The sequence below is a fragment of the Corythoichthys intestinalis genome, chromosome 4 (genome assembly GCF_030265065.1).
Source record: "Corythoichthys intestinalis isolate RoL2023-P3 chromosome 4, ASM3026506v1, whole genome shotgun sequence".
In the NCBI taxonomy this organism is placed as follows: domain Eukaryota; kingdom Metazoa; phylum Chordata; class Actinopteri; order Syngnathiformes; family Syngnathidae; genus Corythoichthys; species Corythoichthys intestinalis.
Genome location: NC_080398.1, coordinates 48,848,906 through 48,867,293, shown reverse-complemented (window position 1 = coordinate 48,867,293; position 18,388 = coordinate 48,848,906). Strand labels below are relative to the sequence as shown.

General features: G+C 39.8%; 1 protein-coding gene across 2 annotated transcripts; it reads right to left on the bottom strand.

The window, feature by feature from the left end:
* Positions 1–4,494: 4,494 nt before the first annotated feature.
* Positions 4,495–14,362, bottom strand: zgc:101716 (uncharacterized protein LOC492784 homolog). Of its 2 annotated transcripts, XM_057835491.1 has the most exons (8): positions 14,170–14,362; positions 13,813–13,914; positions 10,264–10,407; positions 10,097–10,147; positions 9,877–10,021; positions 8,868–8,958; positions 8,671–8,803; positions 4,496–8,591 (listed from the first exon to the last, which is right to left on the bottom strand). In XM_057835491.1, exons 1-8 carry the CDS (start codon positions 14,272–14,274, stop codon positions 8,421–8,423), a joined length of 942 nt encoding a protein of 313 aa, XP_057691474.1. In that variant the 5' UTR covers positions 14,275–14,362; the 3' UTR covers positions 4,496–8,420. The 2 variants fall into 2 exon arrangements, with proteins under 2 accessions (XP_057691475.1, XP_057691474.1); XM_057835492.1 differs by lacking the exon at positions 10,264–10,407 and having other exon boundaries at positions 4,495–8,591.
* Positions 14,363–18,388: the final 4,026 nt, after the last annotated feature.

The window sequence follows — 18,388 nt, the reverse complement described above, 5'->3', positions numbered from 1 at the left end:
TCAGCCTCTTTAGATGAACACAAAGCCAATATCCTGGCTGGAATTTAGGAAAGATGCACATGAAGCTCTTCTTCAACAGGTCTTTGTCTCGTTTTTTTTTTTTTTTTTTTTTTTTTTTTTATCGGAGTTAGGCTTGCAAAGCTCAGACTTATCAGACGGGGACTTTCGCAATGTCTTTAACCGCATCAGGGCAGAGCATCTCGCTGACAATTACTTTGCAGGCAGTTAGTATTAATTTCTCTGCCACAATGTGGGACTTTTTGAATTTAGCAACAAGTTCAGCAACAACTGGCTTTGAGGGCTTTCTCATTTACCTTTGTAGTTAAAAAGTTGTCTGTTTCTGTGTTTTCACAGAGGCAAACAAAATAATCCATCGAGTTGTTTTGAAGCGACGGGTGTTTCGTTTGGAGATCACGTTTAAGCTTGTTTGGCACCATGGCGCTGTTGGATAGCTGCTCGTGTGGCATTCAAGAACTGCTGATTTCTAGTCATCTGCCACCTTGCTGTCCTGACAATGTGTTGGAATAAAACACGTGGAGGATTGATGGTCGCCACATATGGATAAAATACAACACTTTCGTGTATATCGACACTTGACGAGTCTCATGCAATGACGTACAGTAGATGTGCTGGGGTCCACATTGTCGCGGACAGCAAGGTGGCAAGAAATCAGAGCAGTTCTTGAACGCGACACGAGCAGTACCTCCCTCATTTGCACACAACTGAAACCTTCTACCTTGTCCTTTCTTCCTTCCTTCTGCAACTCCACCCGACGACGTAGAAAAAAAATATATATATACTAGTCCTTCTCAAAAAATTTGCATATTGTCAAAAAGTTCATTATTTTCTGTAATGTACTGATAAACATTAGACTTTCATATATTTTAGATTCATTACACACAACTGAAGTCGTTCAAGCCTTTTATTGTTTGAATATTGATTTTGGCAAAAAAAAAAAAAAAAAGTCAAGAAAAACCAAAAATCCCTATCTCAAAAAATTAGCATATCATGAAAAGGTACTCTAAATAAGCTACTAACCTAATCATCTAAATCAACGAATGAACTTAAAACAACTGAGACAGATTTCTGGTACTTTTAAAAACTGCCAACCTGTTTCATTACTCAAAACCGCAATCATGGGCAAGACTGCCGACCTGACTGCTGTCCAGAAAGCCATCATTGACACCCTCAAGCAAGAGGCTATGACACAGAAAGAAATTTCTGAGCGAATAGGCTGTTCCCAGAGTGCTGTATCAAGGCACTTCAGTGGGAAGGAAAAAGTGTGGCAGGAAACGCTGCACAACCAGAAGAGGTGACAGCACCCTGAGAAAGATTGTGGAGAATGGCCAATTCCAGACCTGCAGAAACAGTGGACTGAGTCTGGAGTAGAAACATCCAGAGCCACTGTGCACAGGCGTGTGCTGGCGCCACTTTTAAACCTGAAACAGCGGCAGAAGTGCCTGACCTGGGCTACAGAGAAGCAGCACTGGACTGTTGCTCAGTGGTCCAAAGTACTTTTTTCAGATGAAAGCAAATTTTGCATGTCATTCGGAAATCAAAGTGCCAGAGTTTGGAGGAAGACTGGGGAGAATGAAATGCCAAAATGCCTGAAGTCCAGTGTCAAGTACCCACAGTCAGTGATGGTCTGGGGTGCCATATCAGCTGCCTGTGTTGGTCTACTGTGGGCAGGGTTAATGCAGCTAGCTATCAGGAGATTTTGGAGCACCTCATGCTTCCATCTGCTGAAAAGCTTTATGGAGATGAAGATTTCATTTTTCAGCACGACCTGGCACCTGCGCACAATACCAAAACCACTGGTAAATGGTTTACTGACATTAGTGTGCTTAACTAGCCTGCCAACTCCCCTGTCCTGAACCCCATAGAGAATCTGTGGGATATTGGGAAGAGGAAGTTGAGAGACACCTAACCCAACACTGTGGATGAGCTTAAGGCCACTATTGAAGCATCCTTGGCCTCAATAACACCTCAGCAGTGCCACAAGCTGATTGAGGCACAATGCCATGCCGCATTGAAGCAGTCATTTCTGCAAAAGGATTCCTGACCAAGTATTGAGTGCATAGCTGATATAATTAATTGAAGGTTGACTTTTTTTTGTATTAAAAAACACTTTTAGTATTGGTCGGATGAAATATGCAAATTTTTTGAGATAGGGATTTTTGTTTTTTTCTTGACTTTTTTTTTTTTCCCAAAATCATCAATATTAAAACAATAAAAGGCTTGAACTACTTCAGTTGTGTGTAATGAATCTAAAATATATGAAAGTCTAATGTTTATCAGTACATTACAGAAAATAATGAACTTTATCACAATATGCTAATTTTTTGAGAAGGACTAGTATATGTGATATTGGATAATTTCTTGCGGCACACTGGCACACAGGTTGAAAAACACTGATTTAAAGCAACACTTGGTAACGTTTCAGTTTTAGTCGATTTTAGCGGCGCCGGTGGACAAAAGCTGTAGTGTTTTGCCATGAGGACCAGCACACAACCACATAGTGTCGTAAAATCATCATGGTCGCCTGCAGATGGATTAAACAACATTTCTGTTTCCAGCGTATGTGTGAAGGATGAAAAAGTAATAAGGTAATGAATCCAGTTGTGGCTTAACAATAGCATCAGATGGTTAGCAACCCTGTGGCTAAAAGTCGTCAGCACTGATGAGTTCAGTTGGGGGAGGGAGGGGGTTGCGTGACAGCACTCGCATTGACTTCCGTCTTCATAATAAATGGAGAAAGGGGGGAAGTGACGTATGCCGTAGAGCAGTCAGCACATTTGTAGTGTTTTGTGAGGCAGGGATCCTGCTAGCCTGTTCCAGCTGCAGAGACTGGCGACTGTTCTATGGCTCAAATTCCCAGGGCGGAGCAAGTCACAGCAAACAGACATTGGAGTGGACCAATCAGTGACGGGCGGGCATGACGTTGGTAAAGCGACAAGAAACTCTAGTCCGAGGACGTAAACATACGAGGAAAGCGGAGAACGGAGAAAATTATTCTACATAGCTAGCGCGACAGACTGTTGGTTTTAACGACTCAACGTGTTTTTGGTCATTTAAAACTGAATTTACCGCGGATAGGGACATATTCTTGGCTCTCCCGTTCACCATTTGTGTTGTTGTGGAGACGACTTCCGACGAACAAATGTGACGTTGCCCGTTAAGAATATGTCACGCAAATAAACAAATCTGATTGCACGGACGATTTCGTTCTGGATCGAGAGGCCAATAAGGAGCTGGGTCCCAGACTCTCTAGCTGGAACAGTGGTGAGTCTGGATTTCCAGGCTAGGATCCTACCACCCTCCTCAAAGTTAATGTTGGTGACTGCGATACCGACCCCCTCAAGATATAAAAAAGCTGTCATTGAACAAGTTGTCAGTCGACATATCACAAATGTTAGGAAAGTATTTTATAAAGGTTAAAAAGTTACCTAGTGTTGCTTTAAATAGCTACATATTGATCTATTGAAAACATTTCTCTTATGTTTCCTTATCCAAGAAGTCAAGGCTTATAAATACACAGCTGAAATAGTCCAACAGTTGCTGGATGATAGAGCGGCAGGAACGGGGTTGTGCTCAATTCTGAAATTTCTGATGATGAGGACCCAGAAAACTGTCCAGGTGGCAGTCGTCCACCTGGAAATCCAACAGGATCAATCTGACTCATTCCACTTATTTGTCCTCTGAAGAAGACAGTGTCCAAATCAAGGCCAACAAATGAATTTGTAGGGCTCTTACTGGAGCGACAGGTTAGGGCACCTCCCACCCAGGGCAGAACACAGCCGTAATATCCTCAGCAGTCAGGACTTGTGATGCATGGGAGCGCTTCATCACTGATGATATAACACAAGAGGGAATAAGGTCTATTGCCGTTCTGTGTAATTTTTTTCCCCAAAATGTTATGTGAAAAATATTTCAAACATTAAATCACTTTTGTGTGGCCCTAAATATTATTCAAGTGTTTATTCTTCACCATAATTGCATAAAAACACATTGATTCTAATACAGATAATTTTTTATCCACTTAAGGAAGACTGTAGGGTACAGTCACTTGTGCAGATGTCCAATAGATGTTAAATAGATCTCCACTTTCAGAATGGTAGTTTGTGGGGTTAATTCAACTGTAAATAAAATTTGCAGTGGCTTTGAATAATGTTGTGCTAATTACTTACAAGCACAAGAAAATGCAAAGAAAATTGAGACATATTAAAAAAATATCTTTAGCAAATGGATAACATTTACTGCACATAAATATTCCTGACAATGAAGGCACATATTATACAGTGGGGAGAACAAGTACAGTGCCTTGCAAAAGTATTCGGCCCCCTTGAATCTTGCAACCTTTCGCCACATTTCAGGCTTCAAACATAAAGATATGAAACTTAATTTTTTTGTCAAGAATCAACAACAAGTGGGACACAAACGTGAAGTGGAACAACATTTATTGGATAATTTAAACTTTTTTAACAAATAAAAAACTGAAAAGTGGGGCGTGCAATATTATTCGGCCCCTTTACTTTCAGTGTAGCAAACTCACTCCAGAAGTTCAGTGAGGATCTCTGAATGATCCAATGTTGTCCTAAATGACCGATGATGATAAATAGAATCCACCTGTGTGTAATCAAGTCTCCGTATAAATGCACCTGCTCTGTGATAGTCTCAGGGTTCTGTTTAAAGTGCAGAGAGCATTATGAAAACCAAGGAACACACCAGGCAGGTCCGAGATACTGTTGTGGAGAAGTTTAAAGCCGGATTTGGATACAAAAAGATTTCCCAAGCTTTAAACATCTCAAGGAGCACTGTGCAAGCCATCATATTGAAATGGAAGGAGCATCAGACCACTGCAAATCTACCAAGACCCGGCCGTCCTTCTAAACTTTCTTCTCAAACAAGGAGAAAACTGATCAGAGATGCAGCCAAGAGGCCCATGATCACTCTGGATGAACTGCAGAGATCTACAGCTGAGGTGGGAGAGTCTGTCCATAGGACAACAATCAGTCGTACACTGCACAAATCTGGCCTTTATGGAAGAGTGGCAAGAAGAAAGCCATTTCTCAAAGATATCCATAAAAAGTCTCGTTTAAAGTTTGCCACAAGCCACCTGGGAGACACACCAAACATGTGGAAGAAGGTGCTCTGGTCAGATGAAACCAAAATTGAACTTTTTGGCCACAATGCAAAACGATATGTTTGGCGTAAAAGCAACACAGCTCATCACCCTGAACACACCATCCCCACTGTCAAACAAGGTTTGGGCCTGATTTTCTTCAGCAGGGACAGGGAAGATGGTTCAAATTGACGGGAAGATGGATGCAGCCAAATACAGGAACATTCTGGAAGAAAACCTGTTGGTATCTGCACAAGACCTGAGACTGGGACGGAGATTTATCTTCCAACAGGACAATGATCCAAAACATAAAGCCAAATCTACAATGGAATGGTTCAAAAATAAACGTATCCAGGTGTTAGAATGGCCAAGTCAAAGTCCAGACCTGAATCCAATCGAGAATCTGTGGAAAGAGCTGGACTGCTGTTCACAAACACTCTCCATCCAACCTCACTGAGCTCGAGCTGTTTTGCAAGGAAGAATGGGCAAGAATGTCAGTCTCTCGATGTGCAAAACTGATAGAAACATACCCCAAGCGATTTGCAGCTGTAATTGGAGCAAAAGGTGGCGCTACAAAGTATTAACGCAAGGGGGGCGAATAATATTGCACGCCCCACTTTTCAGTTTTTTGTTAAAAAAGTTTAAATTATCCAATAAATGTTGTTCCACTTCACGATTGTGTCCCACTTGTTGATTCTTGACAAAAAATTAAAATTTTATATCTTTATGTTTGAAGCCTGAAATGTGGCAAAAGGTTGCAAGGTTCAAGGGGGCCGAATACTTTTGCAAGGCACTGTATTTGATACACTGCCGATTTTGCTGGTTTTCCCACTGGCAAAGCATGTAGAGGTCTGTAATTTGTATCATAAGTTCTCTTCAACTGTGAGGGACTGAATCCAATACAAAAAAAACAGAAAATCACGTTGTATGATTTTTAAATAATAAATTTGCATTTAATTGCATGAAATAAATATTTGATACATCACAAAAATCGAACTTAATATTTGGTACAGAACCCTTTGTTTGCTATTACAGATACCAAACGTTTCCTGTAGTCCTTGACAAGGTTTGCACACACTGCAGCAGGGATTTTGGCCCACTCCTCCATGCAAATCTTCTCCAGAGCCTTCAGGTTTCGGGGCTGCTGCCGGGCAACACGGACTTTCAGCTCCCTCCATAGATTTTCTATCGGGTTCAGATCTGGTGACTGGCTAGGCCACCCCAGGACCTTAAGATGCTTCTTACGGAGCCACTCTTTAGTTGCCTTGGCAGTGTGCTTTGGGTCGTTGTCATGTTGGAAGACCCAGCCACGACCCATCTTCAGGGCTCTCACTGAAGGAAGGAGGTTGTCAGCCAAGATCTGGCGATACATAGCCCCATCCATCCTCCCCTCAATACGGTGCAGTCGTCCTGTACCCTTGGCAGAGAAGTAGCCCCAAAAAATGTTTCCTCCTCCATGTTTCACGCTTGGGATGGTGTTCTTGGGGTTGTACTCATCCTTCTTTTTCCTCCAAACACGACGAGCTGAGTTTAGACCAAAAAGTTCAATTTTGGTCTAATCCGACCACATGACCTTCTCCCATTGCTCCTCTGGATCATCCAGATGGTCAGTGGCAAACTTCAGATGTGTCTGGACATGCACTGGCTTCAGCAGCGGGACCTTGCGTTTTAATCCATGACGGCGTAATGTGTTTCCGATGGTTTTCTTTGTGACTGTGGTTCCAGCTCTCTTCAGGTCATTGACCAGGTCCTGCCATGTAGTTCTGGGCTGATCCCTCACCTTCCTCATGATCAGTGATGAAGGGGGTTCTGACTCAACAAGACATGGAAAAACTTATGCATGCATTCATTTTCAGCAGATTGGACTACTGCAACGGTATATTTACAGGTCTTGATAAAAAATCAGTCAGGAAGCTGCAGCTAGTACAGAATGCTGCAGCCAGAGTCCTCACAAATACAAGGAAGCTGGACCACATTACACCGGTTTTGAAATCGCTACACTGGCTTCCAGTGAGTCAAAGGATAGACTATAAAATACTACTGCTCGTCTACAAAACACTTAATGGCCTTGGACCAAAATACATGCTTGACTTGTTAGATTCCTATGAGACATCTAGACCCCTAAGGTCATCTGGAACGGGTCTTCTGCATGTTCCAAGAACAAGAACCAAGCAGGGTGAGGCAGCATTTAGTTATTATGCTCCTCACCTCTGGAACAAGTTACCCGAACGTCTGAAGTATGCTCAAACTGTTAGCTCCTTTAAATCAGGGCTAAAAACGCTTTTGTTTAGCACTGCATATCCATAACTCTCTATATATTTCAATCTACCTGCCTTCTATTCCTCTTGTGCTTATCTCTATTGTTGATTTCAATGATTATTAGTAGTAGTATTTGCTTCATTTTTATTTTTGTTTTATTTTTATTTATTTTTAATCTGTAATTAAATGCAATCTTTTGTCTTGGTTTTTACGTTGTGTTGATTTAAATGTGATTTTTATGGTCTTCATGTGATGTAAAGCACTTTGAATTGCCTTGTGTTGAATTGTGCTATATAAATAAATTTGCCTTGCCTTGCCATGCCAGTGATGCCCCACGAGGTGAGATCTTGCATGGAGCCCCAGAACGAGGCAGATTGACCGTCAACTTGAACTTCTTCCATTTTCTAATAATCGCTCCAACAGTAGTTACCTTCTCACAAAGCTGCTTGCTTATTTTCCTGTAGCCCATCCCAGCCTTGTGCAGTTCTATTATTTTATCCCTGATGTCCTTACACAGCTCTTTGGTTTTGGCCATTGTGGAGAGGTTGGAGTTTGTTTGCTTGAGCATGTGAACACGTGTCTTTTATACAGGTAACTAACAAGTTCAAACAGGTGCAGTTACTTCCGGTAATGAGTGGAGAACAGGCGGGGTTCTTAAAAAAGAACTAAGAGCCGAAATATTAACTAGGTGGTAATGTATCAAATACTTATTCCATGCAGTTAAATACAAATTTATTATTTAAAAATTATACAATGTGATTTTCTGGATTTTTGTATTCGATTCAGTCCCTCACAGTTGAAGAGAACTTATGATACAAATTACAGACCTCTACATGGCTTTCAAGTGGAAAAACCAGCAAAATCGGCAGTGTATCAAATACTTGTTCTCCCCACTGTATATTCAGGCAACATTACATAACAATAAAAAAACATGCCGCTTTCATCACGTGTTCTTTCTTTGGTAAGTGGCTGTTACAAAAACAAACTTATTCGTCCAGATATATTTGTCTCTTCCTATAGGCGTCAAGGTATGTGGACCTCACGACTTGGAGTCACTCAGCCTGCCACATCTGTCAGCCTCTAGAACCCCACTCAGTAGGATCTTGTCCCACCAGCGCTCTTGGAAAGTCTGCAAACAAATACTAGACAGACTCATTCCGTCTTGGTAGTCCTCCCTCATCTTCTCAGGATTCAGGTCTTCTGACATTACCTGGCAAAAAGAAACCATGCTCTTAAGTCATAGCTGTCAAACCCAAAGCGACACCACAGTTTGGATTGTTGGATGTTACCTCAGTGAGGTTGAGCAGAGTAGTTTGATTGGGATGAAGATGCGCTAATGCTTCCTCTGCTGTTTGGATGGCAATGTGGTTGCGTCGCAGAACAAACGACGACTGCTGTTGTTGTAGGATTGTTAGCAGGAGTCTGAAAGAAGAGTGCCCTTAAAATAGCCCACCAAAGAGCAGCAGTAAAGCTTATGTGCACCTACTTCATCCTGATGAAACACATGCAGGCCTTCAGCCACAGTCTCTCCTTGGAAAAGTCCTCATGTTGCGCATCAGGTTCAATGCTTTCAGCCTCTGTTAAACGAAGCACCAAGTTAGATTTTGTAATTTTTGTGTCATTTGTGTTGATAATTAACCTTTCATGGGGTACATATATAGAGGTCGATCTATATGGGATTTTCAAATGTCGATGCCGACAACAATACAGTGTATAACAAAAGTACACCCCTCGCATTTCTGCAGATATTTAAGTATATCTTTTCATGGGACAACACTGACAAAATGACACAATGAAAAACACATTTAGGGATGTACGTAGTTCCTAAGGGGTGTACTCACTTTTGTTGCCAGGGGATATTGGATATTAATGGCTATATTTTGAGTTATTTTGAGGGGAAAATAAATGAACTCTATTATATAAGCTGCACAGACTACTTTTCATTGTGTCAAAGTGTCATTTTGTCAGTGTTGGCCCATGAAAAGATATAAATATCTGCAGAAATGTGAGGGGTGTACTCACTTTGTAGATACACTGTATCTAAAATTTTCAGCCGATTGCCGATATCCAAAGCAGACTTTGTAAGCCGATATACTTTTTTTAAAGCACGTAGATTCACGCAGCTTCAAATTTACAATGAAAGGATTTGGTCTAGTGCCAACAAACCAACCAATGCAGCACTTCTTTTTATGATTATATTCACTCAGCAAGAACAGTACAATTACAACGTACAAAATTTGAAAATTACAAGGTATTTTCAAATAATTCAACCCACCAGGATGTCACGACGAGACGTAAACAAGTGTCAAAGTGTCATTTTGTCAGTGTTGTCCCATGAAAAGATATACTTAAATATCTGCAGAAATGTGAGGGTTGTACTCACTTTGTTGATACACTGAAAGTACTCTCCATTTACCATTTTTTTTTTAAATAAAGGGTTTAGGCTTTGATTTTGTAAAGTCTAAGATTGTAAACCAAATTAATAAAAATGTTACTCAAGGTTGTGCCGTGCTCCAATCGATGCATACACATCTTCCCCAGGTTGTGCCAATTCCAGGGGTTAAAAGGCAGCAGACTACACAGCTCCTGCAGAGACGACATCAAGGGTCCCACAAGTCCGAAATGTTGGTAGACTGTGACCTTTGGTGCCAAGCACATTAAGCGTGACCTTGAATTCTAAGTCAGCGGAAGTGAAAATGAGGCTTCAAACTTTACCTTGAGCAGCAACAGGCTGGTCAGATGACATGTGTTGGAGGCCTCTTTGCTCTGGACAAAAAGACATTTCATGCAAATTGTCTCAATACAGTGAAGTCCCCTTTATTATGAGCGAAATAATGTAAAATACAAAAAAGAAAATTTGAGCAGTGTGAGCTCTTGCGTACTAGCAGATCAACTAAGGCCATCGCTCTGTCTCTCTGGCCAAGCTTGGTGCAACATCGAGCCATTCCTTCCAAAATATCTCTTCTGATTGACAAGTTGTTGTCCGAGACCCACTCCAGGCAACTGCTGTAGGCATCCAGGGCTGCCTATCAACCACATTTGACATTGATAAGGAAATCTGTTTTTGAAACAATCTGAATCAAATAGTTTTACATGACTGCTGGTGCTGGAGAGCAATTATCAACTCATTGGTTGCCATTGATGGCAATGGTAGCCAGCAAGTTAACCCTTGATGGGACACAACTTAAACTAATAACTCTTATAAATGGCTTCCTGTTCGAAAATAATATCTTTACCGCTGTTTAACTCTTTTGCTGTAATTGACAGCTCTAGATGTCCAAATCCAATTTGCCTGAGACAGGCTGGCAGTGATTCCCAGCCAGCACTTATAGCATCTGGTGCCACCAATTGAATTGAAATATGATCATTCACAGCCAGTCCTACCAGTTTAAATGAACTGGACGTCCATCATTGTCAGTGGCATGCAATAATAAATAAATAAATAAAAACTATACAGTAGAGATCGACCGATATGGGTTTTTTAGGATCGATATCAATTATTAGTAGTTATAGGGGCCAATAACCGATTTTTGGAGCCGATATTCATTTGCAGTAAAATGTACAGAGCCCTTATCGGGACATCGACACATAAAATTAATTTAAACCATCTGGTACGGACCAGATAGTATGTGGTGCACACTAGAAACTATTGGGTGTGAACCAGATAGTATGTGGAGCACACAAGAAACAATCTGGTATGTGGTGCGCACTACTAACTATCTTGTGCGCGGGAGAAACAATCCGGTGAGCACCAGATAGTATGTTGTGTGCACTAGAAACGTATCTGGTGCGCACCAGAAAGTTCCATTTTATAGGCCACAAACTGGCACACATCGGACACCAGCAATTTTGGTGTGCTAAAAATGAGAATACATGATTTAGTTGAGCTTTACTTCAATCTTGGACTCAACTATAAAGATATTACTGCTTTTACCAATAACTAATACAAAACCAAAACATTACCGATAACAAATAGTTTTCTCGTGCACACCAGCTAGTTTCTAGTGCGCACCACATAACGAGATTGTTTCTGGTGCGCACCAGATTGTTTCTAGTGACCACCACATACTTTCTGGTGCGCACCGGATGGTTTAAATTTATATTGTTTCTGTCGATGTCCCTTTAGTGGCTCCGTAAAAGTGTAAAAATTGGCATAAAAAATAACAATGAACTTCACTGCAATGCCTAAAGCATGTTTATTGAATCACACAAATAGAAAATAATAGCTCCAGAAGTGCCTGAATTTCCTAGACTCAGAGACATCTCTTATAAAGTTGAACAAAAAGTTAAATAAATAGCTAAAATTTGTCCACAAAAAATACAATACAACAAAAATAAAGGGAGGTCTGAAGCTCAGCAGCACTAGATGGTATACCAGACTCACCGCTCTTCCAGCTATTGAGTCTGGTGACCGTTCTGCAGATCAAATTCCCAAGGCGGAGCACGCCACAGCAAACAGACAGCGGAGTGGCCCAATCAGCGACGGGCCGATGTGGCGATGGTAAAGCGACAAGAAACTGGCGCAAGGACGTAAGCATACGAGGACAGCGGAGAACGGAGAAGTTTATTCAACATGGCTCATGCGAGACAGACTGTTTGTTTTAGAGACTTAACATGTTTTTGGTCATTAAAAACTGAATATACCGCGGATTGGAACATATTCTCGGCTCTCCCGTTTGCCATCTGTGTTGTTGTGGAGATGACTTCTGACTTTTGAAGTGCAAGAGCTCGATAAGAACACGCCACGCAAATATTCGAATCTGATTGCACGGACGATTTCCTTCGAGCTCGAGAGGCCAATAAGGAGCTGGATCCAAGACTCAATAGCTGGAACAGCGGTGAGTCTGGTGTACCAGGCTACAGCAGCACCTTCTGTAAGGTTAAATAAAAACCTACATAATAGCTCCCTGAATATTTCGCCAGATGACCTCGTCAAGTATCCTCGAGCAAGATGAGAGAGAGAGAGAGAGAGAGAGAGAGACAGACAGAGAGAGACACAGACAGACAGAGAGAGAGAGACAGACAGAGAGAGAGAAAGACACAGAGAGAGAGAGAAGTTTTGAGATTTCCCACATCGACCGGTTAGATGACAAAAATAAGGACGATACCAATATACGTCAAATTTCCAAATATCGCCGCCGACAGTTGGTCTATCTCTACTATATACTGTTATTGCAACCAAAGTCTTTTTTGGTTTTTTTTATTATTTTATGGTTCTATTGATTCATTAAAATATTTTAATAATAATGATTTTATATATGGCGGAAAACACTCAGGTGACTTGAAGTTCCGCTCTGAGACTCCTAATTTGGCCAAATTTTAAAATTGTCCGATATGCATGTGTGATACATCATTGGAAAGCTTAAAATCTCAATTTTCTGGGGGAAGACAAATTTTGAACTGGAGGGCATTATTTTTTATTTTTTTTAATGTTTTTTAAACAGCAAAACCCTATCTGAGAGCAGGCGAGAGCAGAATCACAGATGCCATGACTTTAACGAGATATTATCACGTACTTACCTTGTTTCGATCCAAAAACTCCATGTAGCATGTACCACTGAGTGTCAAGACACAGCTGTGAATGGCCACAGCTGGATTTTTTGGGGAATTTTTGGGGTGAAACATGGTAATATAACAAGGGTCGCAATGCAGAAATCGCAGACATCAAGGAGTGGTCGAGATGTTCTTTTATATATATTTACCTTTTTAAACTTTCCCCCCCACCCCCCCAATTTTTCTTTGTTTGGATCGATGCTTTATCATCTAACATATCAGAGAAAACGCGACAGTAACAACAACAAAAAAACCTATTAAGCGATAGTTATGAGGTAGATATCCGTGACTTTTTTACAGACACCATTTTTTTCATTGTGATCTCATTTGTTAAAAGTCTAAAATATGCGAGTGAATAATTTTTTAAAGTCTTTTTTTTTTTTTTTTTAACGAAATATTAGACATCAATTAATGATTCTGAGCTAAAAAAATACATTTTGAATAATGAATATAATTAATCACCTTCCTGTTATGGCTGGTTTGAAACAAAAGCGGTTGCGCAACGTCTGTAAACGGGGGTTTTCAGGGTAAAACGGACAAATTAAAAATAGTTTGGGGGCTTCATGCACCATGAATCTGCTTTGGCAGCATATAGACATATTGTTCTATCAAACACAACAGTTGTTTTGGCTTAAAATACAGCAGTTTCTTTTAAAGAGTGCAAGAGCAGAAACTGCCTTTTCAGTCTTGTCTGTGTTTTCCGCCATATACCGTGTTATATATTTATTTATAATTGAGACCTGGCGTCCACATACATGGACATCATATTTTGGTTCATATTTAGAGCACAATATTAACGTTTGTTACCCATGTGTAATGACATTTGTGTGTGTGTGTTTTTTTTTTTTTTTTTTTTTGTCTTTTTACCTGGTACATACCTGGTACTTTCCCTTCCACGTTGCAAGGTCACCTCTAAACTTGAAGATTTTCTGCTTCTCCAAAGAATCTTCAGTGTCTAGAGCAGCACTTTCGCCAAACCACTAAAAGAAAGAGGGAGGAATGACAAGGCTAATATTTTTCTAGAATGCCTCCTTCCAACAAAAACAGGCTCACTAACAAACGCCGATTATAGAGAAGGGTCGATATATTTATTGAGAGTATTTTAAGTGAAATTGGGAGTGTAGTAACTGAAGCGAATGATTTTATTTTAACGACAGTACATCTTTTATGTATTTACTAGTTCCAAGCATGTACAGGAGGCGGAGGAGTACAGTAGACACGTTGCCAGCTCTCACCTCCGGCTCGCATGTTTTCGCATTATAAGAAGAAACTGAGACGGAGCTTCTGTCTTTCGCCTCCAAAAATACAGAGTCATCAAAATTGCTTCCGAATAGCTCCATTGCAAGTCGCTAACTTGCCTAATATCAAGAATCACAGGATGTTTACATGCTTTACAGACGGCATTCGCGTGGATTCCGTCTTTCAAGTCAGTCCGCTCGGACACAGGACCTAATGACATGGTTCCAGGTCGGCCAGATTTTGATTAAAAAAAAAAAAAAATCTAGTAAATTCAAAATAAATAAATCTAATTCGAAAATTAAAAAAATAAAATAAAATAAAATAAAAAATAAAAAAAAAGCTTGGTCATCCAGTGTAATAAATTGAGCTGTATTGATTGTGATTTTCTTCACTTTTTGTTGCTGTCCCTCCACGTTCTCATTATTCTACAAAGATGGCTTCAGTAGTGTAATTATAAGGCGCATATACTGTACATTAAAATTGTCAATATGTTGCTTGCAGCCCTTTGCTCATTCAATGCCATTGACGGCAATAGACGTCCAATCCAATTTGACTGGATGGGACATGGATTGGACATCTATCACCGTCAACGGCAGCCAATGAATCAATACTTAAAAATAAAAAGAAATCAATGCATTTTAAAAAAGCGACCTTTTACTCCCGATTCCGAGCCTTTGAAAAATGACGTGATCGACCTGATTTCAGCTCACCTAATCAAAATCTAATTATTAACACTATTATGAAGTATATATTAAGTATTAGTAATAGTAAAAGTTCAAATTGGACTACAACTACACAGCACCCTAAACGTCCCCCCAAAGGAATATAAGCTCACACGAAGAGCACGCATGTCCTATACTGGCTAACTCGGAACCTTCCGGCAACAATAAGTTTACAAGTATTTAATCAGCACTAAGACGGATAAAAAAATTAAATCTGCCTCTGAGAATTGATGCGTACACACTAAATTTTATTCTGATATGTCAATATATATTAACATATAAGTACTTATGTGGGATAGACCAGACCTTTTGTCATTGAATATCATTTACAAAATAGTCTGGGGCAACACATGCATTTTTTCTGTGACATCACTCACCCCTTGATACGGCAGTAGCCGCCATGCTGGAGGTCTACACTTTGCTATGAGTGTTTGAATAGACACTGTACATTTAATAGTCAGCATCAAAATACGGCAAATTACTTTGTGGCGTTTGGCTGTACCCAGGGGTGAAATTGGTTTAATTTCTTGCCGGAACTCCCCGACGTGAAGGTCGCCACCGAGCCAGAAGTTTTATTTATTTATTTATTTATTTGGGGGGGTTGAAGATCGCGCAGACATTGACTTTTTTAATCATAAGGTAATGAATAAGTATCCTAAGATAAATGAACAAAGGTGCACATTGACGGCTAAAATGTTCTGAACCTCACCACCAGAGCAAATAAAACTAACGTAATTTCCCGAATATAAGGCGCGCCCGTGTATAACGCGCACCCCAAATTTACTTGTAAAATCTACGGAAAATTATTGTACCAGTTTATAACACGCACCCTAATTTTAGCACCAATGAATAGAAGAATACAAGAAAACAGAGCTCGTGTACAGATACAGAAATGCCATTTTACTGACTGGTGAAACACAGTACAAGCATAGCACATTGGTAGTTCAAAACATTACCGTAAACTGACAATATGTACGTAATAGTATGATTTGACAACTTCTCCAACTTACCAGAATCCAGGAGAAAACAAAACAGATGTGGCTTTTCTTTTAAACGCTGCTGTATAACTTGCTCGTTTCATCATGATGAATAAATAAATGAATAAATGTTATGGTAAAATAAAAGTGAGGCTAGAAGTCGGAAAACCGACAGCGCGCATCGCTGTAGACTAACAAAAGGACGTATTGTTATTTGGGTTTGAGTTTCCCGAGTGACAGATATAGTTGACAGACACAGAAAGTCTGTGTTGTGTTACATTTGTTACGGTCCGAGTTGCGGAGCTGCAATAAACGTTGACTCAAATGAGTTCAAGAAACAAAATTCTGTGCTTTATGAAGAGTGAAAAAAGCAGAATTTAACACAAACGAAATCATTCAACCAATCAGATTGAAGTATTACCGTGTAACGAGTTATAAAAGAATTCACCGGCGGAACTTATGTTGGCACGTTGTATAGTTCCCGGGGGGAGGTATTTTCCACGGGTTGCATGTGAGACAAACATTGGTACCGTATTTTGTTGCAGCCTAACCATAATGGCCGGCAACGGATCGCCACATACGTTTCTTCAACACAAAATGGCCGTGTCAATAAAATTTAAAAAATGGTCTATATTATATATACATATATACATGATATATTTATATTTTTGTCTCCATCCCTGTACCCGTTTATAATGCGCACCATGATTTTACAAGTTGATTTTGGGGGGAAAAAAGTGCGCGTTATATTCGGGAAATTACGATAAATATGATATATAAGTCATCTTAACTCTTTCTTTGCTCTTCAAGATTTGATCCATTTTCAGTTGTATTGTCCCTTTTTTTTGCTTTTTCAGAAAACATGCACATTTGAACCAATCAGAGCTATCTCTGGTGATCACATGTCAGTATGTCAGCCAATTGAACAGATAAATGAGTCCAGGCATTTTGCTTTGCTGCGTGCATTCGCACATTGACGTGACTCATCATTGTCAGACTCAGATAACTGCAGCAGGTGGGAAACCTCCATGCCGTCTGTGGAATAAAACAAATAATAAATATTGGTGGAAACGGATTACCCTACACAAGAACTTCATTGTGCTTGTTGTTAACACTTGTGTATGTAAATCTGATGTTGGTAGATTGGTTTCTTCTCGGGATTTGAAATGCATGTGTGGCAGCTTTGTATTTATTTATTTTTTTTAAATAGCATTTTGACAGTTGCGGTCATATTTTCGGAATCAAAGCACCGTATACCGGAACAGCGTTCCGACCCTGAATCTTATACCAGAACGCACTGAATCTTATACCGGAACTGCGTTCCTGACCGTTCCCGCCCACTTTCACCCCTGGCTGTACCACTTTGGATTCAGAATAAAAAGTCAAAACATCTGTCAAAGAGTCAGGAAATGGTGCGTTTTATCAATTTGTTGAAATTTTCACCAAAGGCTATGTTCGTGCTGACCACTTTGCTGAAGTTTATTTTGAATGCTTAGAAACGTTTGAAAACATTTTACATTTGACTCATAGTTTGTGTTTTCATTCTAGCTCAGTACTCTTAAGAGATGATATGCATCATCCGTTGAATAGCAGCTGATTGTTGCCTTAAAATGAACATACAAGTCATAGAAGTCTTATTTGTGCTGATCTGTACTTCTGCCGTAGCGTTCAAACAAATGAAATCATACAGATCACGAGATCAAAAATCATCTTTGAAAGTTTTTGTTGACATTGTTTCTATATAATGCACTTTTTTAAAGAAGATAAACTCATGGCGTTCCGGTTTTGTTGTTAATTTTAGATAAATGATATACTGTAAACAGATTTTCCTTATGAGCAGTTTCTACCCGTCTGATTTGCAAAGTTGAATCTAATTTTATTCAAACAGGTGGAAATTTACATTTGCATGAAAATAATTTTACATATCACTGCCATGATTATTTCATTTTCAATTTCACAATTTTTTCATGTGCAAAGGCTCCTATTTATATGTGACAATACAAGAAAAGGTCTCGATTCTAGCAATGACTTATTCTGTTGTGTGAAAAGTAGGTGGATTCACAGGTTTGTTTCTTTGAACAAGAGGAAATAATTTGTAATGAGTGAACATCTTTTGGACAAATTCATTGAATGCGTACATGGGGAGTACAGACCAAGGACTGCTCGACTGTGCGGCAAATGTTCTAAATTTGATAATGCACCAGCTCAGCAATTTTAATGTGACGTAACCTACAAAAAATACACAGCTTTTTCTAGAGAGTGATATTTAAAAGTAGTACAAATTACCTGACAGTAAAAGTTCCGTCACTTTATTTCTTTATACGTGAACAATTCACATTCAACTCCCTTCCCAGAGCTCTATCGTTAATACATGGAACTTCTGCTAGGAGTCAGGTATTTTAGGAAGCTCAAAGTTCAAATAAATGAAAAAGTAAACATTTATTGGGAGTTTTAAAGTGATGCCATCATCCTTCTCAACTTCACTGCAACTCCAGTTATGCATTTTAATGGAACAT

Excerpts from the sequence above, each read along its gene's own strand:
- zgc:101716 (XM_057835491.1), bottom strand. The coding sequence starts at position 14,274 with ATGGAGCTATTCGGAAGCAATTTTGATGACTCTGTATTTTTGGAGGCG. Across the intron at positions 8,804-8,867 it reads ATGTGTTTCATCAGGATGAA|ACTCCTGCTAACAATCCTAC; the intron begins GTAGGTGCACAT and ends CTCTTCTTTCAG. Across the intron at positions 8,592-8,670 it reads CTCTGCTCAACCTCACTGAG|GTAATGTCAGAAGACCTGAA; the intron begins GTAACATCCAAC and ends TCTTTTTGCCAG.